At 32.5% G+C, this 12,681-nt stretch overlaps 1 protein-coding gene across 18 annotated transcripts in view; it reads left to right on the forward strand.

The window, feature by feature from the left end:
- Positions 1-264: 264 nt before the first annotated feature.
- Positions 265-12,681, forward strand: part of Nrm (neuromusculin) — a 395,440-nt gene continuing 383,023 nt past the window's right edge. For all 18 annotated transcript variants that reach the window (XR_010309700.1, XR_010309699.1, XR_010309701.1 and 15 more), the window contains exon 1: positions 265-463. Coding sequence is in view for 15 of the 18 variants with exons in the window: in XM_064219245.1 (XP_064075315.1) it covers positions 394-463 (70 nt within the window). In the remaining 3 variants the exon portion in view is untranslated. The remainder of the gene's footprint in view (positions 464-12,681) is intronic.

The following is a 12,681-nucleotide window of genomic DNA, read 5'->3' on the forward strand; positions in this document are numbered from 1 at the left end:
TTTAGATACTGTTAGTAATAAAAATAACCATGTTAATTTAAAATCTTAATTTAACTTTTTTTTACAATATTTAAGACAACACAGACAAAACATACTTTTTATACAAAAAAATAATTACATTAATATTAAAAATGAGCTGTACGTGTTGATATTTTCAAGATGAACGCAAGAACTTGAAATAAACTTGTGCCACGTAAAGTCTGGATGAGTAAATAGTTTTTGTTAAGCGGATAGTGCTTTAAAAATATTTTTTTTCTTTTTCAGATCCCGCGGTTTGAATGACGAAATGAAATAAAATCCGAGCTCTAAGTGAAAACCACTCTGTGTCAGTGCCGTAGTGCATTTTTGTAATGGTGTGAGTGAGCGTCGCGTCGATACGCGATCATCATCGATATGATGGCGATGAAAATTTTGGTAGTTTTGCTGACGGTCGTCGCCTGTCACTTCGCGGCCGCTGAAAGAGGTACGTTTTTATTTGATGTATTATTTATAAAATACGGTTATATTTAGTTCGAACTGGCGTGAAAGTCAGTTTTAACTAGTTCTAACCGGATTCAGAATAAGCGGAAAACGTTTTCAATACAGTAATGGTTTTATAGTTTATATATAAAAGGTCATAAGTTTAATTCGTATTTTATGTTTCTGCACGTCATCCATAAGTTAAATGTATGTGATTTACTTATTTATAATTCAAGAGTCTGCCTCTTCGGCCGACTGGTTATGTGCTGTTAAATAAATAATATTGTAAAATGTACGCAAAAATATATAATAAAAATAAATGTCTGCCGTAGGCGTACTCCTTCGTAGCATAATTTTTATAATTACAACAAAATGTTTCGTATTTTTAAAATAACAATATGAAATAAAACTTGTTCGAAATTCGTTTAACGATTCGCTACAAAATGGAGTATGAAAAAATATTGTGGTATAATTTCAAAATAACGAGATTTTTTTTGTAGATAATGTCTTATGTATTTTTTTTATATAACATTCTCTCCATTATTTCGAGAAATTTCATGTCCATTAAAGTCCATTAAAGTCCATTCCACGAGTCGAACTCCTTGGAAACAAAATACTCGAACCTAATTGGCCGATGCGCACGGCTATAGTTAAGCGAGACGAATTCGGCATGAAAGGCAATCAGAAGAAATAATTTGGTCAATGAAGGTCACGCACATTAACCAATGGGCGCACAAGGGTAATCCCTTTGGGAGTGCGTGTACCAAATTGACTGTTTCGTCCGTCTAGTTATCTCACAAGACTGTAGAGCCTAAGGTTTTTTGGTTCAAGCCCTGGGTCGGATAATTTTTTGCCAATTAATATTCTATGGTAGTCCGAAGTTTAGAAGTAGTGCACTCGCATGCCTCGTAAATTAGTGTCCGTAAAAAACTGGGTCCTGCTTCTGGACTTGTTGGACGTGTTAGATTGCTATTTCATCAGTTTATGTGACTGAGCGAGTAAAGAGCACACTTGAATTGGCGCTGTTCTCCGATGAGTTTCCGTCTCAGAAATTAATTAGAGAAACATCATACTCAGTTTTTTGTTGTTGTTGAATGTGAATAATTCTGTCATATCAACCAACCCGCACTATTTTATCGCTATTAAAAGGAGAGCAGACCTTTGCCCAACAGTGAGCTATTTTAGGACTGTATCAGGAATCATGAGTATCTTATACAGACATACTTATCTTACAACCATTGATCCGAATTATATATTTTTTATGAAGCATATGAGCTTGAGCTCCATGGTCGGACATACAAGCTCTAAAACGCGATTGAATCCGCGTGTAAAAACTAGTACATTACAAAGCATACATATAAAAACATCTATATATTTTTACATATAAATAGTCAATAAAGATCCCATAAACGCGATAAAAATGACGGATTTTTTATTACAGTTTTCTGAGCGTAACAAAAAAAGATAAAAGAACGAAATCAAAACGTATCCGCTGGATAGATTATAGTCTGAGCAATCAATCAAGCGCCGAAAAGGTTCATTGTGAACGGTATAATAGATAATGTTAAAAGTTATAAATGTCATTAATCATTTCGTTTGTTGTTATAACGCCATCTTTATGTATTTTTATTTATTTTCAAAATTACCGTGGCTTACGTTTCTTATTTGAAGTCCAAGTAACATTTGATCATTCATGTTAGAGCTGAGATGTTTATTGAGTAACATATACTTTATTTAAGTAAATTATGACACAGTTCGAGCTTATTTAATGCGCCCTGGTGCAAACACATGTAACAGAATATCATACGACATATGCAGACTTCCTCAAGATATTTGCCTTCATCGCCGAGCATGAGATTTGTGTATGTGCTTTTGTATATTATATTGATAAAATAAAATAACATTTAATTTGAATGAATTTGATGGTGAGTTTGTTTGTCTGTTTTCGACGTTGAGACTTGAAGCAGATCGTGCTCTAGGTACCACAGTTGCACTTTGTAAATAAACAATTGTAAATTAAACAACGTCAACTGTTGCGATATTTCTTATGATGGTTCAAAACTTTTTTAAATTAATAAGTGCTACGGCCTTATTTATAAACAATGTTTAATTAAAAATCGATTTCTGACAATCATTACTATGTAGTAGGGCTTTGTGCAAGCCCGCCTGGGTAGGTACCACCCACTCATCAGATATTCTACCGCCAAATAACAGTACACTGTATTGTTGTGTTCCGGTTAGAAGGGTGAGTGAGCCAGTGTAATCACAGGCACAAGGGACATAACATCTTAGTTCCCAAGGTTGGTGGCGCATTGGTGATGTAAGGAATGGTTAGTATTTCTTACAACGCCATTGTCTATGGGCGGTGGTGACCACTTACCATCAGGTGGCCCATATGCTCGTCCTCCAACCAATGCCATAAAAAAAAAATATATATCTGTTGTCATTGTTAAACTAATCATACTATTAATAACATTTGTTGGTAACTAGTTGTCGTTTGCGTCTTCAATCGCGTTTCAGGGGAACCTTGCTTCGTATAAAATTACATCAAATTTGATTGAGTGGTTTTACCGTGAAATCGTCATAGACAGACAGACAGAGTTACTTTTGCATTTATTATATTAATATAGATATTTCAACAGAATCAATGTAAATATTTTAATTAATATTTATTAATAACTATTTTACACAAATAATAAAATAAACACTGATATATAATATCTCTTTTATTTGTTCAAGAGTCATTGTAACGTAAGCGATAGTCTGTAACGATCATTTTTTAAAAAAACGTCACGAAGAGAGCTTAAAAGCTTTCAGGAGTTTTAGTGTGTCCAACTCTGTGACGTCAAATAAAATAAATGGATAAGCCGTGGGCTTATTTACTTGTATTTTTAATTTTTTATGTGCTGTCATAATATTTATACAAACAGGTGTATGGACACCAACCACAGTTCTAACACCCATCTTTTTCTGCTGAGTATTGCTGCGAGAGGAGGAATAAGTAAAGTTTTATAATACAAGGAATACGGTAAGGGCATTAATAGATACCACATTCAGCGAAGCATTCTTCGATGTAAGGATTATTTAATACTTTTTGTACAGTCTCGTTTGGTATGGTAATAATTCATTTGCACGACTAACGTCCGTACGACAGTTAAATGTGCATCAGAAAAGTATAAAACTAGTCAAACTTAGAAATTTTTTTACAAAAGCTAAGGAATTAATGGCGACCATAATATGAATTAATTCCAGAAATTTCGATGGAATTGCACAAATACAACAGAAGACATAAACCAGCAATATCGCAATTACAAGTGACTAAGCCTTCAAACTTTCCTTAATCCTTCTAATACAATATTATGCTTCAAAGTTAGGAACTTTGTGACCTCGAAATCCATGTTGTTAGAAACTAAGCGCTATGACTATTGGAATAGGATATACCTTCCTAAAGCAGTACATTATATTTGAAATAATTGTCAGTTTGGTATCATGTTGACTAATGCTGTAATTACTGTTTTGAATGATAGTTTGTATGATGAGCAGTTCTGTTGATAATTTTCTTCTCAGTATAATTATTACTTATTAATGAGAGTTTGGAGTTTTGAGATATACTTTATAATCATCGAAAATTTAATGGTGATTAATTTACGTATACATATAAATAATCAGCATAAACTTTATTAAAACAAGATTCACAATACAAAATTTCTCTATCTACTCGTATCTACTCTTGAGCGTTGAGGAGTTCCTTCACATGGAGTACATCCTGATAGAATTATTTGAATTAATTGTTATTTAAATTGATGCAATACGTCAAGTTTCAACTCCGTGGGACATGTCGGTGAGGTTTTAATGCAGCTTGCAAAATTTGACCCTAACAAACAAACGATACAAATTTAATATACCTAAGCACGTAAAAATGTTTCAAGGTCGAACATAATACAACAGTCTTACCTATACCTAGATAGACACACAGCCATTGTTTGTAAAGCCAAAGTATATACTAGAGAAATAACAATACAGATTGAAACACAATATAATTTACATAATATACACGACTTTAATTATGGCCGCTTGAGATCCAATAGAAGCGTCGTATCAAGGTTGCCTCATGACAAGAACTTTGTCTGCGGCCAAGCAGAGGGCGGGTGACACGGGCCGTTCAGCGGACATGACAAACGCTTTTGGAAGTCGTAAAGTAGACGGTACATAATAGAGATTTGAAGATTTGTAGTGAGAATCGTAAAGCGTGTAGTGCAGATTGACACGTCTGACGTTGTTATATTGGTACAAAATTTAATATGTAAAGAATTGAACTGTATTGCTGTTTTTATTGCTTCATAAATTGTCCGAATATTGGTTAATACGGACATTTTTGGTATTTGTAAAAACATCATGCGTTCAACGAAAATAACAATCTGTGCGATTGGATCGTCGCTGCGCGAACGCGTTTACTGGCCACTCTTCAGGCAGCTCTCAGTTAGGCCTTGACTAGACTTAAAGCTAAATTAATAGAAAACCAATATCGCAATGCTTAATGAAAACCTTATATCGTACAGTATTCCATTATTTATTGTATTAGTACGAAGTGATACATTACGTATTCTTTGAGCCATTATGGCAAATATTGTCTTCCCAAATTGCATTTTAGAAAAGTCACCTCATCTTGAACATTAATTTATTCCAATATTTTTTCGTATGTCTTGTTTATTGAAGAATCGCCCGTTTATTGAAGAAGGCTATATAACTTCACGCTTCAACGCGGCTGAATTCGCTAATAATATTTGGTACGAAATGGTAAAGAAGCTCCCAAGGCTAATACGAAGCGTAATACTTAATTTGACTTCAAAATGATGCTACCCATGAATCAATAAAACGCGGAAGGAAATGACTTCATATAAAAGTAAATCAACCGCAAGATTGCCCAAGATTGCGGGGAATTTAAATAATATGAAATATTCGCGTTACGTACTAATGTGGAAATATTCACAAATTTAATATCGCCCGGGTTCAGGTCAAATGCAATTTATGAAATGACTGCCCAATTTTACTTTACGATTTCCGCGGTATATTGAAGTAATGGCGGCAAAATATTTATTTTTATCAATAAACGAGATTTTTTCATGTGTTATTTTTATTTAACTCTTACATTTTTGTTATTGATAAAAAAATATTATGTATGTTAGTAAAAGGTTTATTTTATATTCAAAATGTATTTTTTGATAAAGGTAGTTTTATTTTTGCCTTTAAAGTCAAAATATCTAATTATAAAAGTATGACTTTTTCGGCAAAATTTACTGACAGTATTTGAATTGTAATATAATGTATATTTTTTTATATTATTTCAATAGAGCTCCGTAGATAGAACACCTGAACATCAAAGAACGATAGCAGATCTATGTCATATACGTATTATTATGATTCTTCTTCTACAATTTTATTATTATTTTCCATATAATTTCCATAAAAATATTTCGAATTTAGAATACGTTTACAAAATAAAAATAAAAATAAAGATTGAGTCAAAGATGTTTAAAAATCAAAAATATAATTGAATCCCATTTCTGATACAAAAGCCTCATAATAATTTAAAATCAACGTCAGTTTGAAAAATGAAATGTCTGTTCAATTTCTAAATAGAAAATATATAATATGTAATTATACTGATATTTGCGTGGGCGAGTATTCCCGCCCACGCGTTAACCTATCGTTGTCATTTACGTAATGAGATTTGTTGAATCCGTACACGTTCCAAAATTTTCAAGTAGCCGCAAGTAATTTCTAAGTAATCAATAATTTGGTAAACAGGAGACATTGTGTATACATAAATACAAAATATATATAAAAATGTTGTATGATTTTTGACTTGATAATTTGATGACTTGACTCGTGTTATGAGGAAAGACTGTAAATGCCATCACGCTCTCTTATGACGTCATCTTTCTCTTTCTCTCTATCTTTCTCGCTTGCTCTCTTCTCTACAACTGCTTTTCTGTGCGTGTATTATAATATATGACTATTTATTATTATATAATAAAAAATATTTATTTTTTGTTTTTACTTATTTTATTTCATATTACTTATTGACTTTCTTAAATTATAAATTATTTCAATAAACATCATTATTCTTATTATTAATTAAATCTCCATTTTCACGTGTACAGCTACATATGTATAATATATTTATATATAGCTTACTAACAAACATCTTCCGGTATATAATAGTTTTTAAAAATGTATACTAGTGTCGCTTCCAACGGTACCTCAGTCATTATTCGTTATTTTATCGAAATCCCTCCGGGACGGAACGATTCGTGTGTTTCTCTCCTAACTAGTAATTCAACCTTAATTTGACGATTATTGGCGCTATTTTTAAGTAAACTGCAAATTTAGTTCCTAGCTTATACAAATATTTAATATGTTGATAAATAATGATATTGATATGAAATTTAACATATTAAGTCTATTCTTATGAGGTAAGATTAAAAAACTGCTAAAAATTATTTCTAATATTGGTCAATTGACCGTCTGTTGTATGTTTGGTACCTCGTCAAGAACAATAAGTTTTAGTCAATGAATATAAATATGAGCGAATTTTTAAATTGTTTTGGGAAATAATCGTCTTATATGTTAATAGAAACTTAAGTTGATCATAATTAATTTCTACATACAAATAGCTTGGGAGCAGGACAAAAACATTTAAATTACAGGATTTTTGCAATAAATTGTCTTAACGCGGGAACAGGGAACATCTAGCATATTAACAATATATACTTATAAATATATCACATATAATTGAAACAATAACAATGAGCTGACTACAGGTGTTCTGAGTTAAACGAACTATTTTAGAGATTAAAATTCTTCGGGTGTGATGAGAGTCAAACTACAAGGTCGAATTGGAACAGCGTTCTAAATTTATGGTTTTAATGAAACGCTTCTAATTTAAAAGATCTTATGCTACAGTACTGATATAATGATCACGCAGACGATGAATGCTCAGATATCTTGAAATGTTATCAAACTCATATAATTACGTATAGAGCATCAATTATGTTATCACTACAAAATAACTGTTTAATTTCTGGAAATTCAATTCATCCCCAAATATTGTCTAAGAGACGCTATTCAAGTTAAAGAAAAAACCCCATCTAGAGCGTATTCATTTCTAATTTTGGTTCTACACGATCTAACTTCATTAGAGTCTTTAAAAGACCAATCTTCATTTGCATTCGAGAAAAATAAGCTTAAACCTTCTAGTAAATTCGAAACACGTTCTTTTGGTATTAAAGAAAACAACGGCCTATTTATTCACTTCGTTCCGTTTTCCGTTTCATAATTATTCTCATGTTTCTTTGCAAATTTTAGATAAGGAAAGAATTTTCTTTGCTATAATGGAAATAAGCGTATGTACACAAGAAATGAGATACGAAATATCTGAAGGAATTTCATTATGTTCCGTTTGATATAACAAAAATTCTAATTATTTAGAATTTGCATTTTGCCAGTATCTATTGAGTCATGTTATATTGTGTTCTCATATGTAAGGGGCGTTAAAGTAAATTTTATTATGCTTATGATTATTTGAACGACATAGAAGCTAATATACTGCAGCACCATCTAGCGGTGAGTGACAAAGAGTAAACCTTCGTGCTGATCAACCAAACGGTATCAAAGTCTATTAACCCCAAAAGACATACCACAATTCAGCTATATATAATAAAAATGCTATCAATAAAGAGATTTGTAATGTTCTTGTATATAGTTGCATTGGCTCAATTATTATCATTTAAACCGACAGGAACACGATAACAAGAACTTTTTTGGCGGTGGAATAATTATTCCGATGGTTTATTCCCAGATTATATTTAAAAAAATCTAACCATAGATAAAAAAATGGATACAGATATTTTTTGATTTAAAAAAATGCATTCGATGATGAGAAAAGAAAAAAGATATCGTTCTTTTTAAGCATCAGTGAAATATCTTCTTCTTACACTAGTTCTAGCCCATAAATTACATGACAGTGGGAATCCTGAATTTTCAAAGCTTTTACCGTGTCGCCGATCGTATTTAAGTCCTAAATTACCAACTAGTGTCGCCGTTACTGTCACTTGAAATTTACGATCTTCAGAATTTCACCAAATGAGAAAGATATAGGCAAAAGACGGCTATCGCATAATCTCGAATAGTAATGGCGTCAACCCTTTTCTTAGTTTTAACAACATGTTATCAAGTTAAGTTAGCCATTACTATTGACTTATATTTGATTGTGAATAGCAAAAAGAACACAAAAACATCCTGTAAATATCTAGCAGTTCCTCAGAAAGTTTGGAATTTAAACCATCAAGATGTTCCAGTGTGAGTAGATGTGTGTACATGTGGAATCATCAAGAATTTCACATGACGCATGCACGTTACTTTGATGATTTACTTCATTACCGACTTTATCGATCGAGACGAGATGAATTATAATCACAAATTAAGTACGTGAAAATTCAGTGACGCCTGTTCGTGACATTTGGCATACTATTTACTAGGGCATTAAAATATTATCTGTTTTTTAAACATGATCAGTATTACTTGAAAATTTATCAGTTTGATTAAGTCAATTTACAGCTAAAAAAGTAATTTAAAAGTCCATTAGTTTCCTACTACTACGAAAGTACTAATGCTACCTTTTATTCTGTTTTGAATTATATTTAGAATAGAGATCTTGGAGCTTGGTCCCCAAGGCGAATTGCGAGTCTTGTTCAAGATATAAGCCCAAATTTTTAATACACTTATATTTGCTAAAGTCCTTTATGACTCCTATAAGAGCCGAGATGGCCCAGTGGTTAGAACGCATGCATCTTAACCGATGATTTCGGGTTCAAACCCAGGCAGGCACCACTGAATTTTCATGTGCTTGATTTGTGTTTATAATTCATCTCGTGCTCGGCGCTGAAGGAAAAAATCGTGAGGGAACCTGCATGCGTCTAATTTCAACGAAATTCTGCCGCATGTGTATTCCGCCGACCCGCATTGGAGCAGCGTGGCGGAATATGCTCCAAAACCTTCTCCTCAAAGGGAGAGGAGGTCTTTAGCCCAGCAGTGGGAAATTTACAGGCTGCTAATGATAACTGCTAATGCTTTATGACTGAGCTCAAATTATAACCATAAGCACATAAACCATGGTATTTGACGGGTTTTATGGAATTTCGATTACGATCCATGTATTAAATTAACTGGACCATTTCGTGTGTCATGTGAGAGGTGTATAATCACGAACACAAAAGATATACCGACTAGGTCCTATAGTGTTGTTCACAATGTAAGGAGTGATGTATATTTTTAACAAAAGCTATTTTTGTAGTCTTATGTGACCCCTTATTATCAGGTATCCCATTTGTTTCTCCTCTTTTATCAATATAAAAGAACTTGTTTGAGCTCCTACATTAAATCTTAATCCTCAAAGTTTTCGTACCCAATCTTAATGGAAACATTCGTAAAGTAAATATGTGTATTAATTAAACTGTGTGAGAGTTCATTACATAATGTAGACAGTCAATTAAGATTCTCTTTGTATGCTTAAGAGAATTAGTTTAAATTGGGATGAATTCATTTTTAATGTTTACTGTGATTATGGTGAACATGTTATAATAAGCGAAAACTAATTTGGTTTCAAATTGATGAAAAGGACAGAAAAAATGTAAGTTCTAAGCGAGATCTGTGAAGATTAGATTAGGATGTATTATTACACCACGCTGTGACAAAGCAGATTGGTGGAAATACTTGTCACAGACATTTGTTACGTATACATAGTATGCAGGTTTCGTCACAGGGTTTTATGTAACCGCTAAACACGAAAGCTCAGTAATCTTTAACTAAGATTCACGTGTTCTATCCATCATCTCTGCTCTGCTTAAATATAAAACGTACTTTCTTCGCTGGTTATAAGAGTGCTAGTTCCTTCTTCCTTCCATTGCTATTTTTATTTTCGTCTTGGGTATACTCATTTAAGTCCTCTCTTAGAATAGTTTTATTACTTTTCTTTCCTGCTTAGGAAGGATACGATTGAAATTTTCGGCAAAACCCTCTTTTACGTTTGAGAAACAAAATAATATATTATAGCAACATGTCCCACGCCAGCGTTCTCGTTACATTCGTAAATCACCCCAGCGCTAGTGTGACCTCAATTTATAAGACAGCAGGACAAGTTTACGAGGGTGGGTCTGAGCGAATTTTACATCTGCACAAGATTTACTAGCTGGTTTCCTTTGATTTATTAGTCAACTCTATGTCACTCTGCTGAGGTAGCTGCTTCTAACTCATACTGTGATTCGTAATTGACATTATTATTATTCAATTTATAAAAAAATATATACGGAAATATCTATAAATTTGGAAATGCTTCCTCTGCAAATGCTGTCAGGTACTCTAGGGTGTATAACTTAGTGTGATAGGTACAAATATCTCAGTCGAAATGAATACATTTAAAGAGTATAAAACAAAGTCAGTCTTTGTGTCCAAATTAAGAATACACAGCACTATAAATTTAGTTTTAAAAATGAACTCGATAGACGTGTATTTAGAGCGCCTAAATTGTTTCTTCTGACTAAATCAAAGGAATGATCGAATTTAACATAGTACTAATTAAGTACGTCTTAAAAACATCTATATAACAGAAATGATTGCTTACAATTTGAGATTTGGATTAACTTTTAGATATGAAACAACCGAATTTGAAGCACAAGTTAGTATAATGACAATCATGACAATCACGAAGGATATAATATAATATTATTTAGTATCATATAAATTCATAAATGAGGATTGGGAAGAAAGGTGCACATAATAAAAAACGTTAAATGAAACGCAATCCTTTAATTTCAAAGTTAGAATTTGTTGTTTTTATTTTATTTCGAAACTCAGAAATCATAGCAAAAGTTGCAACACCCACGCTCCAGTTTTGCGCTCAAGGTGCTTAGCCAATTAAGCCATGTGTCCAATTGGCTGCCGGAGAGACACTCTCGGTACGTACGATGAGTCTATTTGGTCTACACCTACAGCTAGCGAGTGTGTGTGAATTAATTGCTAGCAGTGGCATAACACATTTTTCGACGAAAGTCTAGAAAGTTACAGGATAATGGTTGAAAATAATGTTAATACCCTTTAAAAGATTTTTCTTTGTTTCTGTATATGTATTTATATGAGATGGTCCAGAGCTTTATAGATAGAGCCTTATATCCAGAGCAGAATACTTTAATTTTAATCAGTAATTGTGGGTATTAAATCCTGTGCATCATTTGTTTTAATATGCTTAATTTATATATCTAATTAATTTAATGCTTGGCGGTGAAGGACAAGGTGAGTGGTTTTGTAGAATATGGAAAATCGAGCGAGGAGTATGTTCAAAAAATTCTCCTCAAAAAGAGAGGAGACTTAGCTGAATAGGATATTGATGATATTTTATTATGTAGATTAAGCAAAACCCAAATTAAAATTGAGTGAATAAAAATGTGCGAAATTCATAGAGTAGGTGCCGTTAAAGACTTATATTATGCCAGCCAACAAAAAATTTCCATTCAAAATAAATAATACACGTTGAATGATCTTTCATTATCTCTAAAGGCCGAAGTCGGTGCCGAAACATTGTACTCATTTCATTTTCCTGGTAAAACACTAAAATATGTTTTATATAAAAACAAAATCACTGATAACAAAGTTGTTCGAAACATAAAGACTTGCTGCTAACAAGTCTATCTTGTGAAGCGAATAACATCCAATTTTGAAGCCAAAATAGAAATATCTGTACAATGTAGAAGCATTACTAATGAACTCTCAAAAATTTAGAGAAAATACAATAGATATTATTTACAATTCGCGTATTTTTACCATTAATTTACATGATAACATTCTCATAATATGTATTGAAGGCGAATTATGGTCCTAGTTCTATGTCCAGATTGATAAGGTCGAGACTTGACTTAATCAAACTAATTTGGTCACTCTCGAACGATATTGGACCGGTCCAGAGACCGACGGTAAGTGATTCAGAAACCACAAAGTGTCCTCAGGTTGTATCGTCAAAGCCTTTTGGCGATAACGCTCTAGTTTTAATTAATTAAAACAATATGCTGAAAGATCTTCAAGATTTTGGAAGGAAATTTGATGAAGTCTTAATGGTATTGAAGTTTAAATAGATTTATCTTGAAATTAGTTTTACAGTGTTACAGACCA

This window comes from Vanessa tameamea, chromosome 27, assembly GCF_037043105.1.
Source record: "Vanessa tameamea isolate UH-Manoa-2023 chromosome 27, ilVanTame1 primary haplotype, whole genome shotgun sequence".
NCBI lineage: Eukaryota > Metazoa > Arthropoda > Insecta > Lepidoptera > Nymphalidae > Vanessa > Vanessa tameamea.